Source organism: Rhodnius prolixus, unplaced genomic scaffold, assembly GCF_049639745.1.
Source record: "Rhodnius prolixus isolate KJV_2025 unplaced genomic scaffold, Rpr scaffold_11, whole genome shotgun sequence".
Taxonomy (NCBI): Eukaryota; Metazoa; Arthropoda; class Insecta; order Hemiptera; family Reduviidae; genus Rhodnius; species Rhodnius prolixus.
Genome location: NW_027411625.1, coordinates 7454999 through 7479955, shown reverse-complemented (window position 1 = coordinate 7479955; position 24957 = coordinate 7454999). Strand labels below are relative to the sequence as shown.

The window sequence follows — 24957 nt, the reverse complement described above, 5'->3', positions numbered from 1 at the left end:
TTATCGATTACGCTCTTGACATCATCAGAATTAATCTCGGTCGGGCGACCGGAGCGGGGCGCATCATTAATGTCAAAATCTCCAGAACGGAATTTGGCAAACCACTTTTGGCACACGCGCTCTGTTAAGGCATCATCACCATAAACACAACATATCTTTTTATGAGCCTCTGCAGCTCGTTTTGCCCTTTTCAAAATAATAGAGCAAAATATGAAGAAAATGCACTTTATTTTCTTCCATCTTTACAGCTACGCAGCAAGCACAATAGTAACGTTTGTTAAACCGAAATTCATAGATAGGTTAGGCTTAACATAATCTTTTAAATGAACAATCGAGTTGTGCGTTTGCGCCGAAAATTAAAAAGAAAATCGGAATGAATCTGTACCAAAATAAAAATCGAACGAACTTATTTGCCAACCCATTACATTCATCATTTAGCTATATTAAATTATTGATTGTATGATTAATGTAAAAATAAAAACTATCTAATTAAGGCACACTATCAATGATGCTCTAAACAGTGATTGATTACTAAATCATTACTCTCAAACACTAGTGTTTGAAATATAAAATTCATTCACTAAATTTAGAAAAATAATACGCCAACTATTTAGCCTTTATAAAATAGTTCAATAATAACTAGTTTTTTTGCTATTGATTGATTTTTTGTTAACTTTAATTTTGTTGGTTTTAGGTATATCATTGAGGTTGAATGTGTTCGCTTTACGTTACGTTCTTTTTTTTGTAATAACAATTAGTTATAATTAGTTCATACGTAGTATAAATTATGGAACATGTTTCAACCTGACGTTGGCCGCCCTTTATTTTTACTGACATTCCAATAATTTACTGTTGGCATCCAGTATATAAACTCGTATATGTTAAAACAGTATAATGCAAATGGTGTCATGTCATGGGTGTAAAAGATGGGAGGCACCTCCCAGTGGAGGCGGTAAATTAACTCCCTTGTTAATTTCATTTAATTTAATTTGTAGAGATGGAATATTTGGTTGGAAATCTCGGGACCAGCGACATTTATATCTTATGGGACGGTTATCTGGGTTGATGAGAAAGGAAAGTCTTTGTTTTAGGGCGAATGTGGTGTCATGGGATAACACGGGACGTTTATTAATTGATGGACAAAAGGAGTGTTAAGAACGTTGAGAAAGTTTACGTTAGAACCATATAAGGGAAATTTAGTTAGTTTTGGAAGTTACTGTACACTAGAATATGGTTGGTTATGATAAGAATTGGAATGCTAGGTAGCAGAAAAAATGAATAAGAAGCTATTTATTTATTTTTTCAGACGGGCTTTACGTTCACGAACCCAAATCAGATGTTAGGTACCTCGCAGGTACACGGATGGCTCCAAGACAGAAGAGGGGCAGGAACGGGAGTGTACGGGACGAAGCTGAAATGTAGCTTTTCGGTTAGCCTAGGCAAACTAGCTAGTCTTTCAGGCGGAGCTAGCTGCAATTAGGTTCTGTGCTGCCGAGATTGTTGGACGAGGAATAAGTAAGTCTAGGAACGTGATTTTCTCGGATACCCAGGCTGCTGTAAGAGCTATTGGTTCCTATCAGGTCAATTCAAGGCTGGTACGGGACTGTCTGGGTGCCCTGAAGGGTATCTGGTCATTTAACACATAAGGGAAACGAAGTGGCAGATTTATTGGCCCGGGAAGGCTATGCGGGACACTTCGTTGGCCTGGAGCCCTGTTTTGGGATTTCGAAGTGTGTTAAGTCTGCGGCCCATTAACTTATGGGTGCAGAGTAGGTCTCAGGAGTGGTGGCTGGCTACCACTGGGGTAGAGACAGGCGAACGAGTTCATTAGAGGCTATTCGCCAAGGCTGACTGCAGAATTAATCCGTCAAGGCCGCGTGGGGCTATAAGGATAATTGTAGGACTATTAACTAGCCACTGCAGGCTCAGAAAACACCTGCATCGCATGGGCCTGGCAGATGATAGCCTCTGTAGGTTCTGTCAGGAAGAGGAGGAAACAGCACTGTACATGTTGCGTCAGTGTGAGGGGCTCGTGTGGCTAACGATGTTACTTTTCGGTGAGGAAAAACCAAGGCCTGCAAGTCGCTCTCCAGAATTAAGAGTCTAATCAAAAGGACGGGGTCTGGAAGGCGAGCTTTAGAGTGAGGGGAGCCATAATAGATCCAAAGTAGGTCGCAGTGGCGTAGGCCTTGAGGCCGCCCTAGTTTAATCTAATGTAATCTAAGGACCTCGCAACCATAAGTCCAGGTCGCCATAAAAGCTTTGTATCAGATCGAAGGATCCTCCACGAATAACGCACAGAACTGGAAGCTTTGGCAAACCTAATAGCATTTTTTGATATTTCCAAAATGGCCTTATAACACATTTAAGGCAAATTTTCTTCTTATTAAAAAATGAGCAATTTTTGTTTAGTTTTCTCTAAAATTTTACAATATTTTGGGAAAGCAATTTCTGACTAAATTATTTCTTTTTATAAGTTCAAACTGGGATCAAAGCATAGCAAAGAGACTGTTCGAAAAATTTGATACTGTTTTTGAGTCACTATCAGTGTTAGTGAACATTACTGAGCTAAAATTTTGTTCTTGTTTTTTGTACACAGACATGCTGTTGTTAATCATGCTTTTTTCGATTAAATTGAATGAAGTGTTAGTTGAGTTATATAATTTTGAATATAACTTGTGACATCGCAAAACTTGCCTTCATGAATTTATAATAATAGATACAAAACATGTTCAGGCAGATGTCTAATATAATTTTCCACACCTTATAGACAGGTTGATATTTAAATTTATTCAAAATGTATACGTAACAAGTTCTGATATGATGAATGTCACATTAAAATGCACAAGTTGATTTCCATGTAAATTTAAAATATTTTTTTAAAGTAAATATAGATAACAACAGTAAAGAAATAAGTGAATTATTCGTTTGTAACTATAGATATAGTATATAAGGGAAGCTAGTTTAGATGCGAGCTTAATAGAGTGAACCCAGAAGGCTGAGCACCGCCCCTTAACGACCCCCTTCATCCTAACGGCCCCCTTACAACATGCTGCACTTTAAGCATCCAATATCTTTCTCTTCGCTTTAACCATGACTTCTATCAACCTTTTTACACGCAGCTAGGCTAACACGCAAACCTTTTTCTGTATAAATGGTTCAGTTTAAAATAACATATGAATGTAAATAACTTTTCTTTTTTTAAAAAAGGTTGGTTTCACGTTCAAATAAATAAATTAAAAGGTGGTAGAATTAATTTAATTTTCATTTAATAAAAATCGGATGTTTTTCTTTATTTTCTTTTTTCCCATACTAGGAAAATTATTGCAAACCTTACCAATTTTCGGAAATGACCGTTTTTGAGGTCTCTTAAAGCTAGATTTCACGGAACCCATCGATTTGACGGGTTTCTGATTTCATGCTTAAAAATTCCGACGAATATATATTTCCACTCGTTTCCTCCTAAATTTAATTATTTCTATTTTTACGAAAATCCGTCAAATTGACGGGTTACTAAATTTACAATAAATTGTTTCAATTCTTACAATAAAGTAAGTAAAGTACAGTAAAAGCTCCTTATTTGCGCTTCCTTCATTCGCGTTTTCACTATTCGCGGATTAAAAAAATGCGACCCAATTCCTATATTCGCGGATATTCGCGGAAGTACACTATGATAATAAAAGGATTCCAATAGGTATCCAACCCAATATCCTTTGTAAATGCCGTCAAATGGACTAATAAAAAAAGTAAAATAGATCTTATTACAACTTTGCCTAAAGTATGTTGTTAAATGATATCGCCGAGGAATTTGACATAAGCCGCCTTCGCCGCGATCGGTGATTTTGAGAATGTAAACGCACAGAATGAAAGCAATTGTTCGTGATCCAGCAATAGAAAAAAATGGAAGTGGCGTTGTCATTATGGACCGAAGACCGCATCCAAAAAAAGGGTGTGCCCCTGAGTGGTCCAATGGTCCGGGAGAAGGCAAAGTATCTTTACGCTCATTTTAAAGAACCTGATGGTAGTTGTAGTGGCAAGTTCAAACTTTGACTGCAAACAAAGGCCAAGCAAGAGGAAATTACAAAATTCTTCAAACCATTGCCTAAGCCTTAAGATAATTAATCAAAATGTTCAAAAACTTCAATTAAATTGATTTTTTTATATATTTGTTTTTTTTTATTTTGTCACCTAGGAACGTATCCCCTATAATCCCATATAAATTACCATTCCGTATTCACGGTTTCTGTATTCGCGGCATATTTATGGAACATATACCCCGCGAATAAAGAGCTTTTACTGTAATCGCCTATTTTTTTAGGCGGGGCTTAACGTCTAACTACCATTTACTAAGTGACGTGGACAGAGGCGAATAGCAAACGTACATTACTATTTACTCATTTAACCATTAAATAAAATCCAAGGCGTTGGACCGGGGAATCGAACCCAGTACCACAATGCATATTAGCTTTGCAGGTCTCGCCTCTTAACCCACTCGGCTACCGTGGCGCCCTAATTCTTACAATAAATTGCTTCAATTCTTTAAGTCTTCTGTTGAGCAACAAATACAGAAACAAACATTTTAACTTGTTGTTTACAAGTATAAAGAGTAAATCTTATCATTTCACCGGTGCATTTTGCAAGAGAAAACAAGTGATCTTTAGAAATTTAGTGAGGCTGTACTTGATATTTCATAATACAATTAGATCAATGTGAGTGATTATTTCAACAGTGTATTTTGAAGAAAAAAAATATATATACAGGGTGTCCCAAGCTATATGGATAACGACTTTTTCTCGGAAACTAAGATAGCTAGAAAGAAAACTAAAAAATACGTGTTCCCTTAGTTTTTTGATAGAAATCCAACGAGGTGGCCACTGAATCGTCCCCCGTGTCGATATAACGCACCCATCAAATTGCCTATCGAGATTACATGCCTGATGGTGATTCAGTGGCCACCTCGTTCACTGGATTTGACACCTATGGACCTATTTCCTTTGGGGATACCCGAAAAACAAGGTGATTATTCATAACTTTTTTCTTTCTTTCCTTATTTCTGCTTATCTAAAAGCATTTCTAAATCTAGGTGTATCAGAATCAAGCCGGGATTGCATCTGTAGATGAACTAAAGCAGAGAATAATAGATGCCTGTAACTCGGTTAAAGCCGAATCTATTTCTTTGGCAGTAAGGGACAATTGGCAGGAAAGAGCATGTCTATGCATCTCTCAATGGTGGAGGCCATTTCGAGCATGATCTGTAATGTTAATGAGGAGTAAAATTCATAATAAAATAGTACTTTTCTTCTTATTCAATCAAAAAACCGTTATAATAATATCATTTTGAAATTTCTTATAAGAATCATGTTTTCATTCATAACTTGTAAAATATCGCTCACAGAAAAAAACCGTTCGAGTAAATTTTTCTTTAAAAAAAATAGAGGAATCTATTTCTGAAATAAAAACCTCACCTCCCAATTTGAAAAAATGAAGTTGGTGCCTGTATCTCGCTTCTGGAAGCACCGAAAAAAATTTACAAATTAAATTTGGATTTCTAACAAAAAACTAAGGGAACACGTATTTTTTAGTTGTTTCCTAGCTATCTTAGTTTCCGTGAAAAAGTCGTTATCCATATAGCTTGGGACATCCTGTATAACTGCTATTTGGAAGTTCAGTAAAAATTTATTTTCGTAAGTGAAAATTTGAATTTTTCAAAGTTTGTTGAAAACTTATCCAAAAAGCAATATTTTTTTGCATTTATATTGTCTCTATTTAGCTAGGGGACAAGTCTACTAAAGATATGGAATTGATTAAAAAAATAACCAGCATAAATGAAGACCAATCTAGATCGGAAATTGGACGAAAAAAACAGTTCTAATAATATTTGTAATTTGTAAGTGTACATCCAAAATAGAGTTTACATGTATAAAAATGTATTCAAGCCAACTGTGAATAAAAATCTATTGATTAAAACTGTCCGGTAGGACAGTTGTATAAGGGTTGACCATCAAAAACTGCACGAAAAAGTGTAACGTTGAAAAACACCCAACTTTGACAATTTTTTTCTATTTTTCTATAAAAGATAAAATTCCCAAATTTTCTTTAAATCTTACTCCAAACCCTCCTTTATAACTGTAATTTTTTTGCAACCACCCAGATCTAATAGGTTTCGAGAAAAAAGTTGCCGAAAATGAGCAAAAACGGCTTTTTCTTCAGAAATTGTTGTTGTTCTTGTTCTTGTTGTTGTTGTTGTTGTTGTTGTTACCTTTTTTCTAAACAACGTAGCGCCTAAACGCATGAACCGATTTTCATGAATGAGGTGTCATTCGATTCAATATTTTATGTAGATGTGCCTTTTGGGGGTCCCGAAGCTGTACATCGAATGGGAGAGGAGTTAGCCCCCTTTATGTAAGGCCCCCTCCAAAATTATTATTACTAATTACTCTGTAAGTCTTGGCCCGATTTTGATAAAATTTGGTAGGATGATAGGGTTAGGGCTCCTCTACGTAACATTAAAGCGGCGATCAGATCTTACACTTGTTAAGGGGAAGTGTAGCAATCGTTTCAAATTATCGACACGTGAACCGATTTTCATCAATGAAGTGTCAATCGAATCGAAATTTTGTGCAGTTTTGCTCTTTTAAAGTCTCGACGCTGTGCCTACATTCTCAATCTAGGTATTCATCCTACAATGTTGTATATATGTAATATAAAATAAATAAGATATGCATATTTTTAGGACAGCTAATTATTCCAGTATTTTACTATAAGTAAAATTAGGGGGATTGAATTAAATCCCAATTGAGAAATCAATAATTGTTGAATAATCTACTTGTTATAACTGTTTGTTATTTGTGCTCACGAATATTTCGGTAAGACGAATTCAAGACAGTAGCCGACTCTAACTTTGTCTTTTTCTATTTTAACTGCATGTACGTATATGTGATTTATCATAATTATAACAAAAAAATATTATAAATGAAGTGGCCAGCATAAGGGTCTGTGACATCTAATTAATTCTAAAAAATATTAATGAAAATTAATGCAGTAAAATTACTTAAATATTAATGAAGAATTAATAAAATGTTGGGTGCTTGCTGATTTGTGTACCTTTTGGCGTTTAATCAACCCTTATACTTAACATTTTAAACTGTAAGTTTTTGTTAAGGAGTTTAAGATAAAAAGATTTACGAAAATTGCATTTTAATTTACCCGTCAAAAAAGACGGATTTCAGTAAAAATAGGTATACGGTCGATGCCCGTAAATCTAGTGGTTAATTGGTTTTTAGAAACTGATCCATGTTTGTCAGTCGGTCTGTTTGTGGTCAACATTACTCCAAAACGAAAAAAAAATCGTTTAATGTTCGGTGTTTGATATTTACCACTACGGACCTGACAAGAAGTCTACATTTAGGCCCCCTCAAAAGGCACATCTACATAAACTTCCGAATCGAACGACACCTCATTCATGAAAATGGGTTTGCGCGTTTAGGCGCTACGTTGTTTACATAAAAAAAAGGTAACAACAGAAAGAGCAAGAACAATTTTTGAAAATGCCGTTTTTGGCTCATGTTTCTCAAAATCTATTAGATCTGGGTTGTTGTAAAAAATTACAGGCATAAAGGAGGGTTTGCCCTATATTTTAAAGAAAATTTGGGAATTTTATCTTTTATAGAAAAAGAGAAAAAAATTGTCAAAGTTGGGTGTTTTTCAACGTTACACTATTTTCGTGCAGTTTTTGACGATCAACCCTTATACAACTGTCCTACCTGGACAGTTTTAATAAAATTCACAATCAATTTATGAAGTATAAAACATACTAAAATTAACATAAGGGCAATTTTGGCCGGTGGGTTTTTTTAGGAGGGACTTCTCTCTCTATCCTATCATTTCAGTGCAATTCACGCCATAACCATTTATAAAATATAAATAAGTATTGATCTCTGGTTAGAAACCATCTGTTGGCCGCTCAGTTCTTTCTCTTCCTAGAAAGCTTTTTACAGCTCACTGTCCGGTGAATGGACAATGTTGTCTGCATCGATAGAATACTGCCCGGAGGCTGGTAGTGCACTTGAATTTTAAGTTCCGGGAGCCAATGACCTAAGATATTGGATGCGCTTTAAATTTAAAAGAAAACAATCCGTATTAAAATTTGAAAGAAAGAAAATAAATCTATTATCCTGGGACTATTGTCCCCTAAGAATGAAGACATGAACACTTGGTGGGCCCTAATGGTTTGGCCTGTATTTCAGGTATTTATAAACCAAAAAATAGGCAAGTATTTACAAAAATAAGAATTAGAATTAGGGTCACTATTTATATTTTGAGCCTAATAATAAAAAAACAGTAATTTGTCATTGAAAATGACTTTATTGTTTTTCAAAATATTCTCCTTTATGATCTATACACTTTTGCAGCGTTCGAACCACTTGTCAAAGCATTTTTTCCATTCCGCTTGAGACACCTCCAAAACATGGTTTTTGAATGCATCAACGGCTTCTTCTGCCGACGAAAATCGTTGTCCACGTAATTTATTCTTGACGTTCGGAAACAAAAAGAAGTCATTCAGGTGCCAAATCAGGACTGTACGGCGGATGACCCATTAATTCGATTTTTTGAGTGCTCAAATAGTCGGTTGTTAGACGAGATGTGTGACAGCTGGCATTGTCTTGATGAAGAATGTTCAGACGGCGCTTGTTTGTCTTCCTTATTTCATCGCAGACTTCCGGCAAACAAATGGTTGTGTACCATTCAGAATTGACCGTTCTACGTTCCTCTAAAGGCACTCTTGCCACATGACCAGTTTTTCCGAAAAAAACAGGCGACCATTTGTTTCGAAGTGCTTCGAGCGCGAACAACTTTTGTTGGATTTGGTTCACCTTGAAACACCCATACAGTCGACTGCTGTTTAGTTTCCGGCTCATACGCATATATCCATGATTCGTCACCTGTTACAATCTTATACACGTCTTTTGAAGCACCGCCATTGTATTTCTTAAGCATTTGTTTGCACCAATCGACACGAGCATCTTTTTGCGATTTTGTCAGATTATGTGGGATCCAACGAGAACAAACCATTTTCACGGCTAAATGATCATGCAATATTTTATATGTTATATGCTGGTGGAACTAATGCCTAAGGTTGCCTCAATCTTACAGTATGTCACATGACGATCTTGTATTATTAGTTTTTGCACAGCATCAATGTTTTCTGAAACAACAACTGATTTTGGACGACTTTCGCCGGTGAGCGAACGACGACCACGATTGAATTCGTTATACCAGCGTTTCAAAGTGGCACAGTGATGGGGGCTTTATCGCCAAAAGTGGAAGTAAGTTGATCAATGCACTCCTGTCTAGATAATCCACAACGAAAGTCTTAATAAATCATTGCACGAAAATGTTCACGAGTTAATCCCATTTTTTCGCTGAGACACAATTTTCAAGTGACTGTTGACAACACAAATCGCGTTCAAATAACAAAACGTTCTGAAGAAGGTTATGGTCTTAAATGTCAAACTTTCAAGTGGAAACGTCAGATGGCACCTGACAACACTCAGTGTTGCCAAGGCTCAAAATATAAGTAGTGCCCTATGTAACTTTATTTACGCAGATATCTATCTCTACGATCAAATTACAGTACTCCTCTCCAACTCCTGTTTATTTTTACTCTAATATGTCCTATCAAAATTGAGAATAGAAAGTATATCGACTTCACTGAAACTATTTTTCGCTTTTTCTATAATTTTCTCGGCAGTTGCCAAAGAAATGCATTTAACTTGGACAAAACTATTTATTATTTTGGTTTAAAAGCTTTGTTTGGTTCTAGGAGATCTTTCGCATCACCTTCCCTTCAATAATTATATTTTATTAGAATTAAATTGTACGTAAAATATTGAACTAACATTTTTTTTAAAAAAATATTGTACTAAATTATCTTTTAAAACAAATTCTAGTCTCCAATAAAATTTAATTGTATAAATTGTGGTGAATGAGAAGTGAAAGTGTTCACATTCATTTTGTTTGTTAGATTCTTGGTTGTGTTTTTACTGGTCCCTGATTAGCAGGGTTTTTAATTTATGTCCTTGCTTGTAAAACATTGACCCAGTTCAAATAAAATTTCCTGCTTTTAATGTGTAAAGGATAGGAATTAAAAAGGAATAAAAAAAATATCCTCCAAGAACACCATGGAAACGACTCTTAAGCCCAATGGCTTTGGCAGAAGCGTGATTACTATGGTGACTGGCGCTCCCTAATGGCGAGATCAAAAAAACCTCCCTCGGGGTGAGGTTAGTCTACCCGGGAGTTGTAGGCTCTATTAGAAGGAGAAAACGCCTTCTCATATTCTGTTTGATTACGTTTCCATTGTGAGATTGCGGTATGAGACCATTTGATTCAATATAGAAGTGTATCACAGCTCTCATAAAATCTCTTTGGAGAAGTATCCACTTAGAAAATTATTTATTCAAATAATATAAGAAAAATACATCACTCCAAAACATTACTTCACACTTAATATTTTTATTTAGTTACAGTTTCGAGACTCCGTTTCAGGTGATCCTCAGATCGAGGACTGAATGGAGGGTAAACTGGACAGAACAGTGTCAGAAGGGAGCCATGTGGTTTACAGATGGCCCTTGTGGGGCCGGAGCTGGAGTGTAAGGGGCTAAACCTGAGATATTCACTGAGAGAGCTCTTGGGAGATATGCCACCGTCTTTCATACCGAGGTTTTTGCCATTAAAACTTGCACTGAGGAAAAATCTGCGAATGGATCTTAGAAATAGGGAGATTTGCATCTTTTCGGGACAGCCAAGCTGCTCTGAAGGCCCTTACTTCCTTCAGAACTACCTCTTCCCTGGTTTGGGAATGTAAAAAAGGCCCTGGAACAACTGGCTCGGCACAATAAAGTCCGATTAGAATGGGTGCCGGGTCATGTGGGGATTAAGGGGAATGAAACAGTTGATCAACTGGCCCAGGAATGGAGCTAACACTCCTTTCATTGGCCCGGAACCAGTCCTGGGCATTGCAGTTCGTGAGGCTCTTTCAGAGATTGGATCTGGAGAGAACATGAAAAGTACTGGGTGATGCTTCCTGGGGTCAAACACATCAAGAGGGTTATGCCCTTGTTGTGCAAAAAAAAAGAACCAAAGTTACTCTGGGCTTGGGGCAGAAATCAGATTACTCTGATTACTGGCCTATTCACAGGGCATTGTAGGTTCAGAAAGTGTCTGCTCATGATGGGGCTTATTAGCTCGGAAAACCGTTTGTGCAGATTGTGCCAGGAAGAGGAAGAAACGGCCTCTCTACCTTTAATTCGATTGCGTTGCAATCGAGAGACTGCGCTACGATATCTTTGGTACCTTTAGACCAGAGGAGATTGTAGCGCAGAAGGAACTGGTAGGGAAAGTCCTCAACCTTCTTAGAAGGGCAGGTTTCATCTACTAGTCTTAAGGGAAGGCACATTATGGCTGCGGTGCCGTAGGGCATGGGTCCTGTCTCGCCGTTCAAATCTAATCTAATCTAATATTTTTATTTATGCATTATATATCGTATATGTTATCTGATAGCATAAAAGTAGGAATAAACCATAAAGTTTAAAGTAAGGATGAGTCGGTGAAGAACATTTTAAAAAAAGAATAATAAGGATCCTGAAAAAGGAAAGAAGATAAAATTCCGCGAAACTGGAAGAAGGAGAATTAACGAAGGGGTTGTAGCTGGTGAAAATAACGCCGAGGCCAAAATCATTAGAAAGTTAAAGAGAATGGAGTTTAAGTTTGAATTTAGGCTTAAGAATAATAGTGCTCCATTACCGTTTTGTGAACTCAAGCTTCAATCTATCCTACAATTGCAGAAGATAGAGATGTTAATGTTAACCATAGTAGAGATTGGAGCTAACGCCGTCTGGAGTCTAAGTTATATGTCCATAAAGACACTGGCTCACCGAAGAGGAATGTAAAAATAAACATAATGACTGCAGTGACTATAATTTTCATGAATGAAAAATCAGCGAGTTTCATCTAACTTTGTTTATTTGCAATACCAGCTGGGTATTTTTTTACTGTCGAATAATAAACTTCAGTTATAAAAGTTTACATTTTACTTAAAGTGTAATATTTTTTTTTTTCTAGAAACGGTAACGGGTGGTAATAAACGGACAGGGAAAGACGAGGAGGAACGTCATAGTTATGAACTAGAATAGCTGCTGGATGCAACTCTAAGTTGGAGTACTCTTCCATAAATTAGCCAGTAAACTGTCTCAACTTTTATAACTTTAAGAAAATTAAGAGTTAAAGTTTATTTTTTTAAGGTATTCAAAACAGTGTTACTATAGAACGGAACTGCAACTGATTCAAAAATTAGTTTAGATGGAAGAAAGAAGAAATGATTATATGATCAACATCTTAAAACAGCTGGGGTGGCTCCTGTTTCGAGAATTGAATTTAGTGATTCCTAACATTTTATTTATAAGCTTGCACTGAGTCAGGCAAGAAGGCACAAACAAAGTGCCAAGGTTAATGTAACATCTTTATAGCATTAAAAATTATATAAAGATACCCTTTGTAAGAATAGCAAAGTAAAGTTTGAGCACATTATCATTGACGAAGTTGTAAATTTAAATTAGCATTCCAAGGGAATCAAAATAACTAGAGCGTGATTAATTTAGGAAAGTACTCCAAAAGTTTTTAATTTTGAGATGTTTCTGTTAAGATGTAGAATTGAGAATTCTGTTACAAATAACAAGAAGAAAGATTGAACAATACTTAAAACAAACCTAATATCTTATTAATGTTTAAATGATCAGTTCAGAATTTTTTTAACAAAAATGCCAAGCTGTTCCATATCAAGAAGCCAGACAGATATTTGTTCAAAACACACGTCCACAGCTGTTTCGAGACCAATAAAGAGAAGAGAGACGCCTAATCTGGCCAATCCAACCTCTTCTTCTTTTCCTATAACATCCTCGCTGGGATTCAAAACCACACTAACTCCTCAGGATTCACCGAAACTAAGCAAGTTACGAGGTGTGGCTATTAAATAACGAGACTGATGCTGCTACAGAACAACTATGCATGCGCCAAAATCCTAACGACCGACAGCTGAGCAGCGTAAAGCCTTCTCTTTCGATTGCAGCGTTTCACGTGTTTGTAGTGAAATCTGTCTGACCGGAACCGTCGTTTGTGTAAGGAGGTGTTAGTTTCGTTCTGCCGAAAACATGATACTATACACATGTTGTAGAGCAACGAATTGTCGTGAAATTTCACATGATACTTGGTAAAACCGCTACTGAAACTTTTCTTTTAATAAAAGAAATTTTATGGCAATGAATGTTAATCACGTGCGCGAGTTTTTGAGTTGTTCAAGCGTTTCCAAGATGGCCGAGAAGACGTCGGAGGTGATGACCGCCCGGGTCGCCCTTCCACGTCCAAAACGGATGAAAATATCGATTATAATTAATTAACATTACTACCGGTGAGGTGCTTGCTCAACTCCGTGAAAGAGTAGAGGAAAAACGGCCCGATTTGTGGAAGAACAAGTCACGGGGTTCTCCATCAAGACAACGCGCCGGCTTACACTGCATTGTCTGTCAAGACGTTTTTAGCTCAGTCACTTTTATCTGTTCCCCAAAGTCAAATCTGCATTAAAAGGAACACGATTTCAGCCCGTTGAAGCTTGAGAAAGAAAAAGCGGCACGCTTCATGCAGGAGCTGACAGAAAAAGACTTCCAGCACTGTTTCGAACAATGGTAAATTCGCATGGAGCGCTGTAGGGATAGGGGAGGAGTGTATGTTGAAGGTGATAATAACTAAATATGTATAAATTTAAAATAAAATGTTTTACAGCAATAGTCTCGTTATTTAATAGCCACACTTCGTAATGTTATGGTGTCAAACATCAAGTTACCTATTCTATGCAACATCTAACTCATACCTTCGCGAATTCTTGTCTTTAGAAATCCATAAATTGGCACTTTATCCTATCTAAAGCGCCTAACTTTGAAAGTATTTAGGAAATCAATTAAAAGAAATCAGTTGAAGGTCTTAGGACAAACTATTCTAGACTTTGAAGTGATATGTAGGACATTCGTTCAAATTGAAGGGCTTTTATATTCTCATTCCATTACATCTCTGTCCTAAATGATTTTAATGAACTCGAAACCTTGTCACCTGCATACTTTCTCCACAATAGTGCACCCTCAATCTTTCCACATAATCTTGACACATCGAAGGCAACCACAAGTCATCTAAGAAGATGGCAATGCAACCAAACAGTGGCTAAAACACTTTAGTCAAGATGGGCGTTCAGGATAGGCAAAGATGCTACAACAAAGATAGGAATGGACAAAGTAGGAGCCTAATTTGGGTATTGAGGACGAGAATCCTCATCAAGGAAGATAGGATACCGCCGCTAGCTTGGAGTCTAGGGCGAATAAAATTGCCCTCCAGCGGGGAAAAGATCTCCACACACACGCCCTCAAGGCAGCCTGTTGCCATGGATACACATATTATCAAGTTACAATCCCCACTCATATTTCTTGCAACTTTTTCAGTGAATTTTAGTAATTGTTTTCTCCATTTTTTTTGTTTTAAATGTAAAATTACAATTTCATTTTGTGGGCACCAAGCTTCGCAACTAACTTATCAATGTGTAGCTTCATTGTGTGATATTCGACAACAATTTCATTCAGCTTTAGATAATATATGTTAAACCTTTATTATTATTATATGTACAATAATTACAGATATGAAGTGCCAATGTACGTACAATACATTATAACCTTCATAACAATGGTATGTGGAAAGCTTAAGATTTGTAGGATAAGAATGCAGGGAAAAAGGAAGGTAAAACCTGCAGCTAGTGTGGAAAGTTAGAGAAGGATGTGTTTAATTCTTTTGTGCATGTAGAATATAGAAGGATCTGTAGGAGGCTATGTTGTGGCAGAGTGGATTAGGGTGACAGTCTAGGATGAAAAGGAGTTTCAGTAGACGATTTTGGATATAGGAGTGTACGGGGGATAATGGACGCAGTCTCGTGGAGTGAATCAATTTTAGTGCGTTGAGAAGAGTCTGTCGCTAAGTCTGAGACGGAATTCGTTCTGTGTTGTCCTGGAGTTTCTTGATGTTGTTTTACAACAAGTCAGGCTCCAGGCGGAGCTGGCGTAGAGCAACATCGGCCTGATGACCCACTTTGTAGAGGAGGAGTTTGTTGGTCCACAGTCATTTTGGAGTCACGTGAGAATAGAGAGGAAATAATAGTCTTATAGTCCAGTTTGCCTGAGTTTACTTTGTCCTGTACGTGCGTAGTGAAAGTCAGTTTGTTGTCTAAAGTTAGGCCTAGGTCAGGGGTCGGCAACCCGCGGCTCTTTTATCCAAATTGTGTGGCTCATCAGCCTGTCCAAAATATATTGTGTATTTTAATTTTATTGAAACGAATGAAAATTCCATTTTATTAAAGGTATTTTTTCAAAAATAATTTTAAATGTGATATGTTCGAAATTGAATAGAATTATACAATATTAAAATAAAGTACATGATTATATATTCGTTCGTTTAGTTATTATTTATTTGTTTATTTACTTTGCAATATGTGAAAATAAATATATAAAACATTTAAATGTTATTGAATATCATAAAATAATAATTTGTGAATACAAATGATCTACAGAGTTGTTTACACTATCATCCTTGCGGCTCTTGGTAAGATTTATTGAAATTATTTAAGGAAAAATGGTTCTCTACTTAAAATACGTTGCCGACCCTTGGCCTAGATACTTGACGTGGTTAGACCACGGGATCAAAGAATTATTGAGTCTAATTTGTCGATTAAAAAGAGGGTCTGCGTTTGCTGAAGAGTATAACGTTAGTCTTATCGTGGTTTATTTTAATTCGTCCACTTAGTGCAGAATTTGGTTAGTCTGTCGGTTAACAAGAGTAAGCCTGTTGGTGATGGTGTCCATTCTCCAAGATGACGTGTACAAAGCCACGTCATGAGCTTACAAGGCAAGGTTGACATGTGGAGGAGTCTTTGCTTAATACAATAGCAGTTTTTTTTAATTCATGCTGCGCACCATAATCAAACATTTACTACCACGTAAGCTGTTAGAATGGCAGAAATGAACGGTTTTATCACACGCAAAACATTTGATAAATTTCATTAATATATTTAATGTATTCTCATTTAAGAATTGTAATTGTGAACCCGTTAAGAATTATGTGTGACCAGAAAGCATTGATTGGGATCTTTAGGAAATTATAAAACAAATATAAAATATGGTAATTAAAATGTTTTCGTTAGTGTTTTTACCATGAAAAGAATCGAACGATAATCAACCAGTTTTTAATAAGATGCAACTAATATTAGCAATAAAATAAAATTAGATTATTAGATTAATAATTCCAAGATGGAAAGAAAATTATACGTTTAGAATCTTTGAAAATTGCATCGAGATAAGGACTTGTAATTTTTGCTTCTGCAAAATACGAGGGTCGTTTGAAAAGTCCGTGCAAAGTCAGAGAGATAGCACCACTGGCGCGTATCGAGGTTATGTTTAGTTAGTAGCATCTCTAAGAAGAACACACACCAAGTTTCAGCCAGATCGGTCTATTTCTTTGTGTTTGGCATTCGTTTGAATCGAGGAAGTCGAGTGATTTTCAAAAAATGGACGAAAAAGAATTTCATGTGTTGATTAAACACTACTTTATGAAAGGCAAAACGCCTCAGGAGACTAAAGAGGAGCTTGATAAACATTATGGTGACTCTGCACCTTCGATTAGAACAGTTTATAAGTGGTTTCAAAATTTTCGGAGTGGCCATATGGGCACAAGTGACGCTGAACGTTCTGGACGCCCTGTTGAGGTTACTGCTCCAGAAATCATTGATAAAATCCATGATATGGTGATGGATGACAGAAGAGTGAAGGTGCGTGAGATTGCTAGTGCTGTGGGCATCTCGAATGAACGGGTACATAATATTTTGCATCAACGAAATCGTGTGAAGTGTTGCAAGGACGGTTTGCAGCTGTTCCAGAAGAATCCGCAGGACTTTAAGCGTCGTTTCGTCACTGTGGATGAAACATGGATACATCACTACACTCCTGAGATCAAAGAACAATCTAAACAATGGGTTACCAAAGGGGAATCTGCGCCAAAAAAGGCGAAGACCGTTCCTTCGGCCGGAAAGATTATGGCGACTGTCTTTTAGGATTCGCAAGGAATAATCCTCATCGACTATCTGGAAAAGGGTAAAACTATTACAGGTGCATATTATTTATCGTTATTGGACCGTTTGAAAACCGAGCTGCAAGAAAAAAGGCCCACGATTGGCCCCCAAAAAAGTCCTTTTCCATCACGACAACGCACCAGCTCACACCTCAGCAGTTGTGGTCGCAAAATTAATGGAAATAGGGTTCCAACTCGTTTCACATCCCCACTATTCTCTAGACTTGGCTCCCTCGGACTACTATTTATTCCCCAATATGAAGAAATGGCTGGCGGGAAAAAGATTTTATTCAAACGAGGAGGTGATTGCAGAAACGAATGGCTATTTTTCAGACTTGGACAAATCCTTTTATTCGGAAGGGATCAACAAACTAGAGCAGCGTTGGACGAAGTGTATAAGCCTAAAAGGAGACTATGTTGAAAAATAAAAAAGGTTTACCCCAAAAAATTAAGTAGTTTTTATTTTTGCACGGACTTTTCAAACGACCCTCGTAATCAATGTTACTACGTCAATAGACCAACGGTAATCTTTCATCATGTGGAATTGGCCTAGAACTAATTCCCTTTATTCTACTCGACTGGACAAAGATGAAATTTTGTTCTTTGTTCATGAGGAGATTGTAGAATGATGGTACTGTTTGCGGCCGATTACCCTTCAATCAACCTCATTTACCTTACTTCTATAAGCACAAGCTGCAGTTAGTTGTTCGAATAAGCGTACAATAGGCTTTATTTGAGAGTTACATGTAATTTGCATCCATATTACTTTTCTCTTACTTCTCTGTTAAAGAAACATTGTTATCGTGACAAAATTTCAAAAAACTTAGTTTCAATCAGCATGTTAAGTTGCAGGGAGCTTTATTTTAGCGACCTCAAACGTGCATTTCATAAATGTATCACCATTATAATACATTCATACATTTGTAGGCCTACCATATTTTCTATTTAAGGTAATATCTCGACGTACCAGCCAGTGTAGCATTTTATCTCGTCTATTAGATAAACATCAAAAAGTGTCAAATATATTTGCTGAACGCTGTGAGCAAAATTTTATGAAATATAAATTTATAGAATACATTTTCATCCGGCCAGCCACATCTGCAACCTTTATTCTCAATAACATATGAGTTATACTAGGTGCATCTACAACAGCGTTTCCCAACCTGTGGCACGCGAGTTACTGGTTGATGATACACGAAAAATAATCAATAATGGCGGACACAAAAAAATATTTAAAAAAATAAAATGTTAAAAATATCATAAAAAACGTTTTTTCCTATAATTAAAAAAAAAAAATATTTTAATTAATAATATAAAGTTGTTAATATGTACAGTAATAAGGTTAGTCCGTCTCAAGATATAAGATATACAAGAAAATATAATAGCACATTTATCAAGGATTAAAATTGTCTTTCATGGAGTATTTTCCAAAAACAGAAAACACAAATAATAATTTGATTTCAAATACGAGGGTCGTTTGAAAAGTCCGTGCAAAAATAAAAACTACTTAATTTTTTGGGGTAAACCTTTTTTATTTTTTAACATAGTCTCCTTTTAGGCTTATACAATTCGTCCAACCTGCTCTAGTTTGTTGATCCCTTCCTAATTTGTCCAAGTCTGAAAAATAGCCATTCGTTTCTGCAATCACCTCCTCGTTTGAATAAAATCTTTTTTCCGCCAGCCATTTCTTCATATTGGGGAACAAATAGTAGTCCGAGGGAGCCAAGTCTGGAGAATAGGGGGGATGTGAAACGAGTTGGAATCCTATTTCCATTAATTTTGCGACCACAACTGCTGAGGTGTGAGCTGGTGCGTTTTCGTGATGGAAAAGGACTATTTTGTGGGCCAATCGTGGGCGTTTTTCTTGCAGCTCGGTTTTCAAACGGTCCAATAACGATGCACCTGTAATAGTTTTACCCTTTTCCAGATAGTCGATGAGGATTATTCCTTGCGAATCCCAAAAGACAGTCGCCATAATCTTTCCGGCCGAAGGAACGGTCTTCGCCTTTTTTGGCGCAGATTCCCCCTTGGTAACCCATTGTTTAGATTGTTCTTTGGTCTCAGGAGTGTAGTGATGTATTCATGTTTCATCCACAGTGACGAAACGACGCTTAAAGTCCTGCGGATTCTTCTGGAACAGCTGCAAACCGCCCTTGCAACACTTCACACGATTTCGTTTTTGGTCAAGCGTGAGCAATCGCGGCACCCATCTTGCGGATAGCTTTGTCATGTCCAAATGTTGATGCAAAATATTATGTACCCGTTCATTCGAGATGCCCACAGCACTAGCAATCTCACGCACCTTCACTCTTCTGTCATCCATCACCATATCATGGATTTTATCAATGATTTCTGGAGTAGTAACCTCAACAGGGCGTCCAGAACGTTCAGCGTCACTTGTGCCCATATGGCCACTCCGAAAATTTTGAAACCACTTATAAACTGTTCTAATCGAAGGTGCAGAGTCACCATAATGTTTATCAAACTTCTCTTTAGTCTCCTGAGGCGTTTTGCCTTTCATAAAGTAGTGTTTAATCAACACACGAAATCCTTTTTCGTCCATTTTTTGAAAATCACTCGACTTCCTCGATTCAAACGAATGCCAAACACAAAGAAATAGACCGATCTGGCTGAAACTTGGTGTGTGTTCTTCCTAGAGATGCTACTAACTAAACATAACCTCGATACGCGCCAGTGGTGCTATCTCTCTGACTTTGCACGGACTTTTCAAACGATCCTCGTACCTTCTATATGTACAGGGTTTACACGGAGGAGTGGTCGAAACTTCGGGAGGTGATTCAGCAGCTCAAATGCAACAAAAAATATTCTCTTCACTTTGGCCCGATTCTCAATAGTGTCCAAGATATTTGCATTTTTAACTTTTCCGTCGATATTCGCGTTTTTCGCCATAAAAACGGCTGTAACTTTTCTATCCTTTATCCTACACCAAACGAAAGAGCATTAAATTTCCTGTAAATCTGCTGAACCTAGAGCCTCAAAATGTTTCTAATAACAATGAAATTTTTACTTGAATGTCTAAAAATTTCGTTCTCGATGATATTTGTTAAAATTTTCAACTGCATTTTTTCAATGGTTAATGAGTCAAGGAATCACATAATTTCAGAAAAAGTTGCGCATTTATTGAGCTTCAAGATCATATGGATTTTTTTGGTTTTTAATAAAACCCTACCCCGAACAGAGGGGGTGTAAATGCAGAAAAGTGGGATTTTGCGAACTGACTTTTCATTACTAATTTACTCAAATGTCAATTTTTGGAGAAGGAACAATAAGAAAAGTAACCATTTTAGTTTTTCACAATTATTATTTAATAAAACGGAAGTAAAAAATAAAGTAGCAATAAAACACAGTAGTTGACTACAATAGTTCGTGCAACTTATTTGAATGACATAATGGAGGTTTTTTTGATCAAAGTTAGTTAATAATAATTCAAAAATAAAATGGTTATTATAGTTATAAAAACGCGAATATCGACGGAAATGTTTAAAATGCAAATATCTTGGACACTATTGAGAATCGGGCCAAAGTGAAGAGAATATTTTTTGTTGCATTTGAGCTGCTGATTCACCTCCCGAAGTTTCGACCACTCCTCCGTATACACCCTGTATAGAAAATTTTTGGAAAGACTACATTAATATTAATAAAAGATAAAGAAAATTTAATTGAATTGTTTTTAGCAGCTACAATCTTGAAGAGAAAAATATGTACGCAATTTTTAATTTAATTTAAAAAAGTTTTAAAGCTAAGATCTTACACTTTACGAAGTATATAAAGTGAACATGAACTTGAACTCCTTTGTAACAGATACATTGTATCTCTATACACAAATAAAGGTAATATTAATAAAATAACACACTCGGAATAACAAATTTCACGAAATACAATAAATTTTTATGAAGTGGTACAATTTAGCATGATGTACTAACAAGTGGTACGCGAGCCACAAAAAGGTTGGGAAACTCTGATCTACTGTAAAAGCATTTTCCGCATTCCAAACACCACTTTGAACTAAGTTGTACTGAATTTTCTGATTAAAATACATTTAAAAATAAAGAATGTTTAAAAAAACTTCGTGGCAATGATAAATACCAACAATTTTTGAATATACGTAGTATAATAAAAAGTCACGTCCAGTTAGAAATAACTTAAATAAAAATATATTTAAGTTTCCAGACAGTTTGTTTCTGCGTTACAAAATACAATATAATGCAAACACAAAAATTTAAATTTTTACTGGCTGTTTTTTCTTGGTAGTTAAGGTTTTAGCCGTCATCGCTTGGTTATCTCTCCGAGTTGGCGCTGTTGACCAGAAATATCTTTATAGTTCTGTCCTTAAAAAAAATCTGTTATTGTGAATAAAAGCTGTCTGTGGATTTGTTGATTCCTTTACAAACCACAGTGTTTTCCAAAACGATATGCTGCACTTTATTTTGGAAAACGCGCCTTATTCTTTGCAGAATTTACTAGCCACTGTAAATGGCGAAGTCAGTAATTTCTTTTGGTACAGATTTTAAACGAGAAATCTGGAGCATTTAAGTTTCAGAGGCGTTCTCGGTTAATTGGAGGATAAAGGTATCTGAGAGTTTTATAGATCTGTCTTAATTTCAGTGTAATGAAAGGAATCTAAAATTAGTCTCGGATACGAGATTAAGAGTAACTAATAATTATTATTACGTTAGGAGACGTTACTTTCTGTTTTGAAGAGGCACTCGATATTTCCGATTTGAGCAAAAAATAATAAGTCTACTGCAAAAGAAAATAAAAATATAGATTCACTAGAGTTGCAATCATATTTTCACAGAAATTTTTTCCTTATTTCCATTATTTGTTCTGCTTCATGCAATGTTCTTTGTTTACAGATGATGGCTTGCAGTGAGAAAATGTGATGGCTTCTTCTCTAAATATACACCACCTAGATGATCCTCACTCTAGGGGTAACCCAGTAAGTATTGTTCACTTTGTTAAAATAATTCAAATAAAATAATCCTTTCTGAAAAAAAAAACAATAAATAATAAACTCTTTACTGACAATAACCGAATAAGTGAAGTGATTAGCTACGCGGTTAGCATATTGGATGCCCACGCGGAGATCCCAGGTTCGAATCCAGCTGCTGGCCCTTAGATTTTCTCTTCCTAGGAGCTTCTAAGCGATGTCCGGCGATGGACAATATTGTCTGTAATTGAGAGAATATTTTCCGGAGGCCGGCAAAGCACTTAAAATATCTCCTGGTGCCAATAATCTCAGATGTTGACGCGTCTTAAATCATAAAAAGAAAAATAATAATAATCCCATGTATCGTTTACTTTTGAGTGAATTTAAAAAAACAAAAAACAAAAATCACTACACCGAGAAGTAAAAATGTTTCTACTTAATAATTTGAAACAATTTGAATTTGAAGCAATTTAGGTAACTCTAAGGGAACAAAAGTAAAGATTCAGGTAATTTTTTTTCGTAATGTCGTTTGAATAACAAGTAAGTTTTTTCGAACGTTTCTAAATGGTTGAAATTACGAGCTGAAGTATGAATGAAATGTTGGGTACTTGCTGGTTTGGGTACCTTTTGTCGTTTAATCAAACCTTATACTTAACTTTTTAAACTATAAGTTTTTGTTAAGGAGATAAAAAGATTTGTAAGTAATTACTACTTGTCCGAAAATGATAATTTATATTTTTTTTTACGAGAATTTCATTTTTGTTGGACAACTTCTAAATTTAAGTAGCAATATTAGCCATACTGAAGATAGATGGGAATGTGCCATGTGCAATATGCGGGAGGTGCAAGGGTGTGCTTTTTATATTAGAGTGGGTCCCGTTTTATAGGAGTAACGAGTTAAATATTTGGGTAAGAAACAGTTGCAATTGTCCTAAGTGTTGTTGCTCCTAATAAATGGGCGAAATTAGCAAAAAATATTTTTTTGTTTATATTAACTCTTTTAAAAGGCTTTCCATCCTCAAGCTTTCCATTATAAAGAATTTAATTTTTTAAGCATTTTTTTTCTTTCCATAACTAATAATATATAAATACATAATCTTTCAATTTTATATTAATGTTGCTTAGTTTCATTAAGTTTATATTCAATAAAAGTCGGTAGACGAAGTATGTCACTCCATGCCGTTTTAAAGAAATTGTAGTTTTAAATGTTTGCTAGAGATCTGCTATTACTACTGAAACAACATCCTCTATAGCTATTCCAAGAGTTTTAAACATACTCTCATTCTACAAGTCAGATACCTGGCAGTCTAAAGTGACTCTTTACTACACTATTATTTCTGCCATTCTCCTGTATGCTTCTGAACTTTGGGCGTTGAACTACTTTACGTTAGTTGAGCGCGTACAACTGAAATTTTTAAAATTATTGCTACATTTACCGCGCAATACACCCAACAGTTATGTTCGCCTTGAAGCCGAATGCCCGCAGATTAAAACTAAGATCTTTAACAAAACTATAAAATTTTGGCTGAAGCTTTTACAGATGGATAACAGTTCACTTTTGAAGATATGTTACAGGAGACTTATGAGCTTGTCGGATAATCCAGGCATCCCTTATAACTGGGTGGTTTTCATTAAAGATATGCTTTACTCTATAGGGGCAGAGGATGTCTGGGAGCTACAGAGTGCTGAATTTCTATTTTGTAACCTGAAAAATCTCAACTCTAAATTTTATAATAACTGTTTATCTAAAGACATTAGTGAGGTACTCAATTCTACATTTAATACCAATTATAGATTAATATGTCCTTTGGCCAATGGCAAGTCATATGTTAATCTCAAGTGTAATATTTCAAAAATCAGACTGATAGCTCAGATTAGGGTAGCCAGTACTAAGTATCCTAGGATTTTTCACAAAGGAATAAACCATGTATTTGTCCATGAAAGGGTTTGTTTTACTTGTGCTGAAAGAAAAAGAGACAATATTATTCACTTCATGCTGGAATGTCCTTTCTACAATTCACTTAGAAAAAGATTGTTAAATAGGTACATAAGCTCTATTAACTCTGACGTTTACACTAATTTACTCGATATTGACTGCAAAGATAAATTAAACAGTTTGTTCTATTTCATTTCTGGTGCTCCAGATGAGAGGTACAGTTTTGTAAAACTTATATTCAACAGCTATAAAGAAATTCCGCCGCCGAATCAAACTTGAGTTAATTTTTTGTAAATATACCGTTTTCATTATTTTTCTTTGTTTTTTTTTTTAAAGAAATAATTGTAACAAGAGGTGATTTTAATTTTGTATTTCATTCTTTTATCTTTGTATTTATCTTTTTAGTGGAAGTAGCTATTTCTTTTTATTGTTATCACTAGCAGAGGCTAAACTCTTGCTATAGAAATGTAAATATATTTCTTATAAGCAATAAAACAAATAAATACTGAAACAACATTAGCGCATTCAGGTGGTCAACTAACTAAACTACGAGACTTACTGATTCATATAAACATCTTACTATTATTCCAAATTATAACGTTTTATTTTTTAAATACCAAAAACACTGAATTTTCTAACTTACAAAAAAAAAAAAATCAGTTATCTATGTTTAGTTATTTTGTAAAAAGATATACATAATTTTTAGCAAAATTTTTACATGTAAACCTTATTGCTTCCCAAAATTTTCAATTGCGAGTCCACACTTTAAATAATTTGGTAATAATTTCTACTTTATCTTAGTTTTTAATTGGCAAGTCTTTTTGGTGCCAATTTTTGAAACAGGGAGTTGAACCTTAAG

At 35.7% G+C, this 24957-nt stretch overlaps 1 protein-coding gene and 1 long non-coding RNA gene across 3 annotated transcripts in view; one reads left to right on the top strand and one right to left on the bottom strand.

The window, feature by feature from the left end:
- The window catches only part of dcma (decima), a 211821-nt gene that overhangs the window by 128982 nt on the left and 57882 nt on the right, over window positions 1-24957 (top strand). For both annotated transcript variants that reach the window (XR_012461497.1, XM_074138624.1), the window contains exon 2: window positions 22089-22171. Coding sequence is in view for 1 of the 2 variants with exons in the window: in XM_074138624.1 (XP_073994725.1) it covers window positions 22115-22171 (57 nt within the window). In the remaining variant the exon portion in view is untranslated. The remainder of the gene's footprint in view (window positions 1-22088; window positions 22172-24957) is intronic.
- Window positions 23889-24280, bottom strand: LOC141459338 (uncharacterized). Its single transcript, XR_012461445.1, has 2 exons — window positions 24210-24280; window positions 23889-24123 (listed from the first exon to the last, which is right to left on the bottom strand). It is a non-coding gene; the product is annotated as an uncharacterized lncRNA (long non-coding RNA).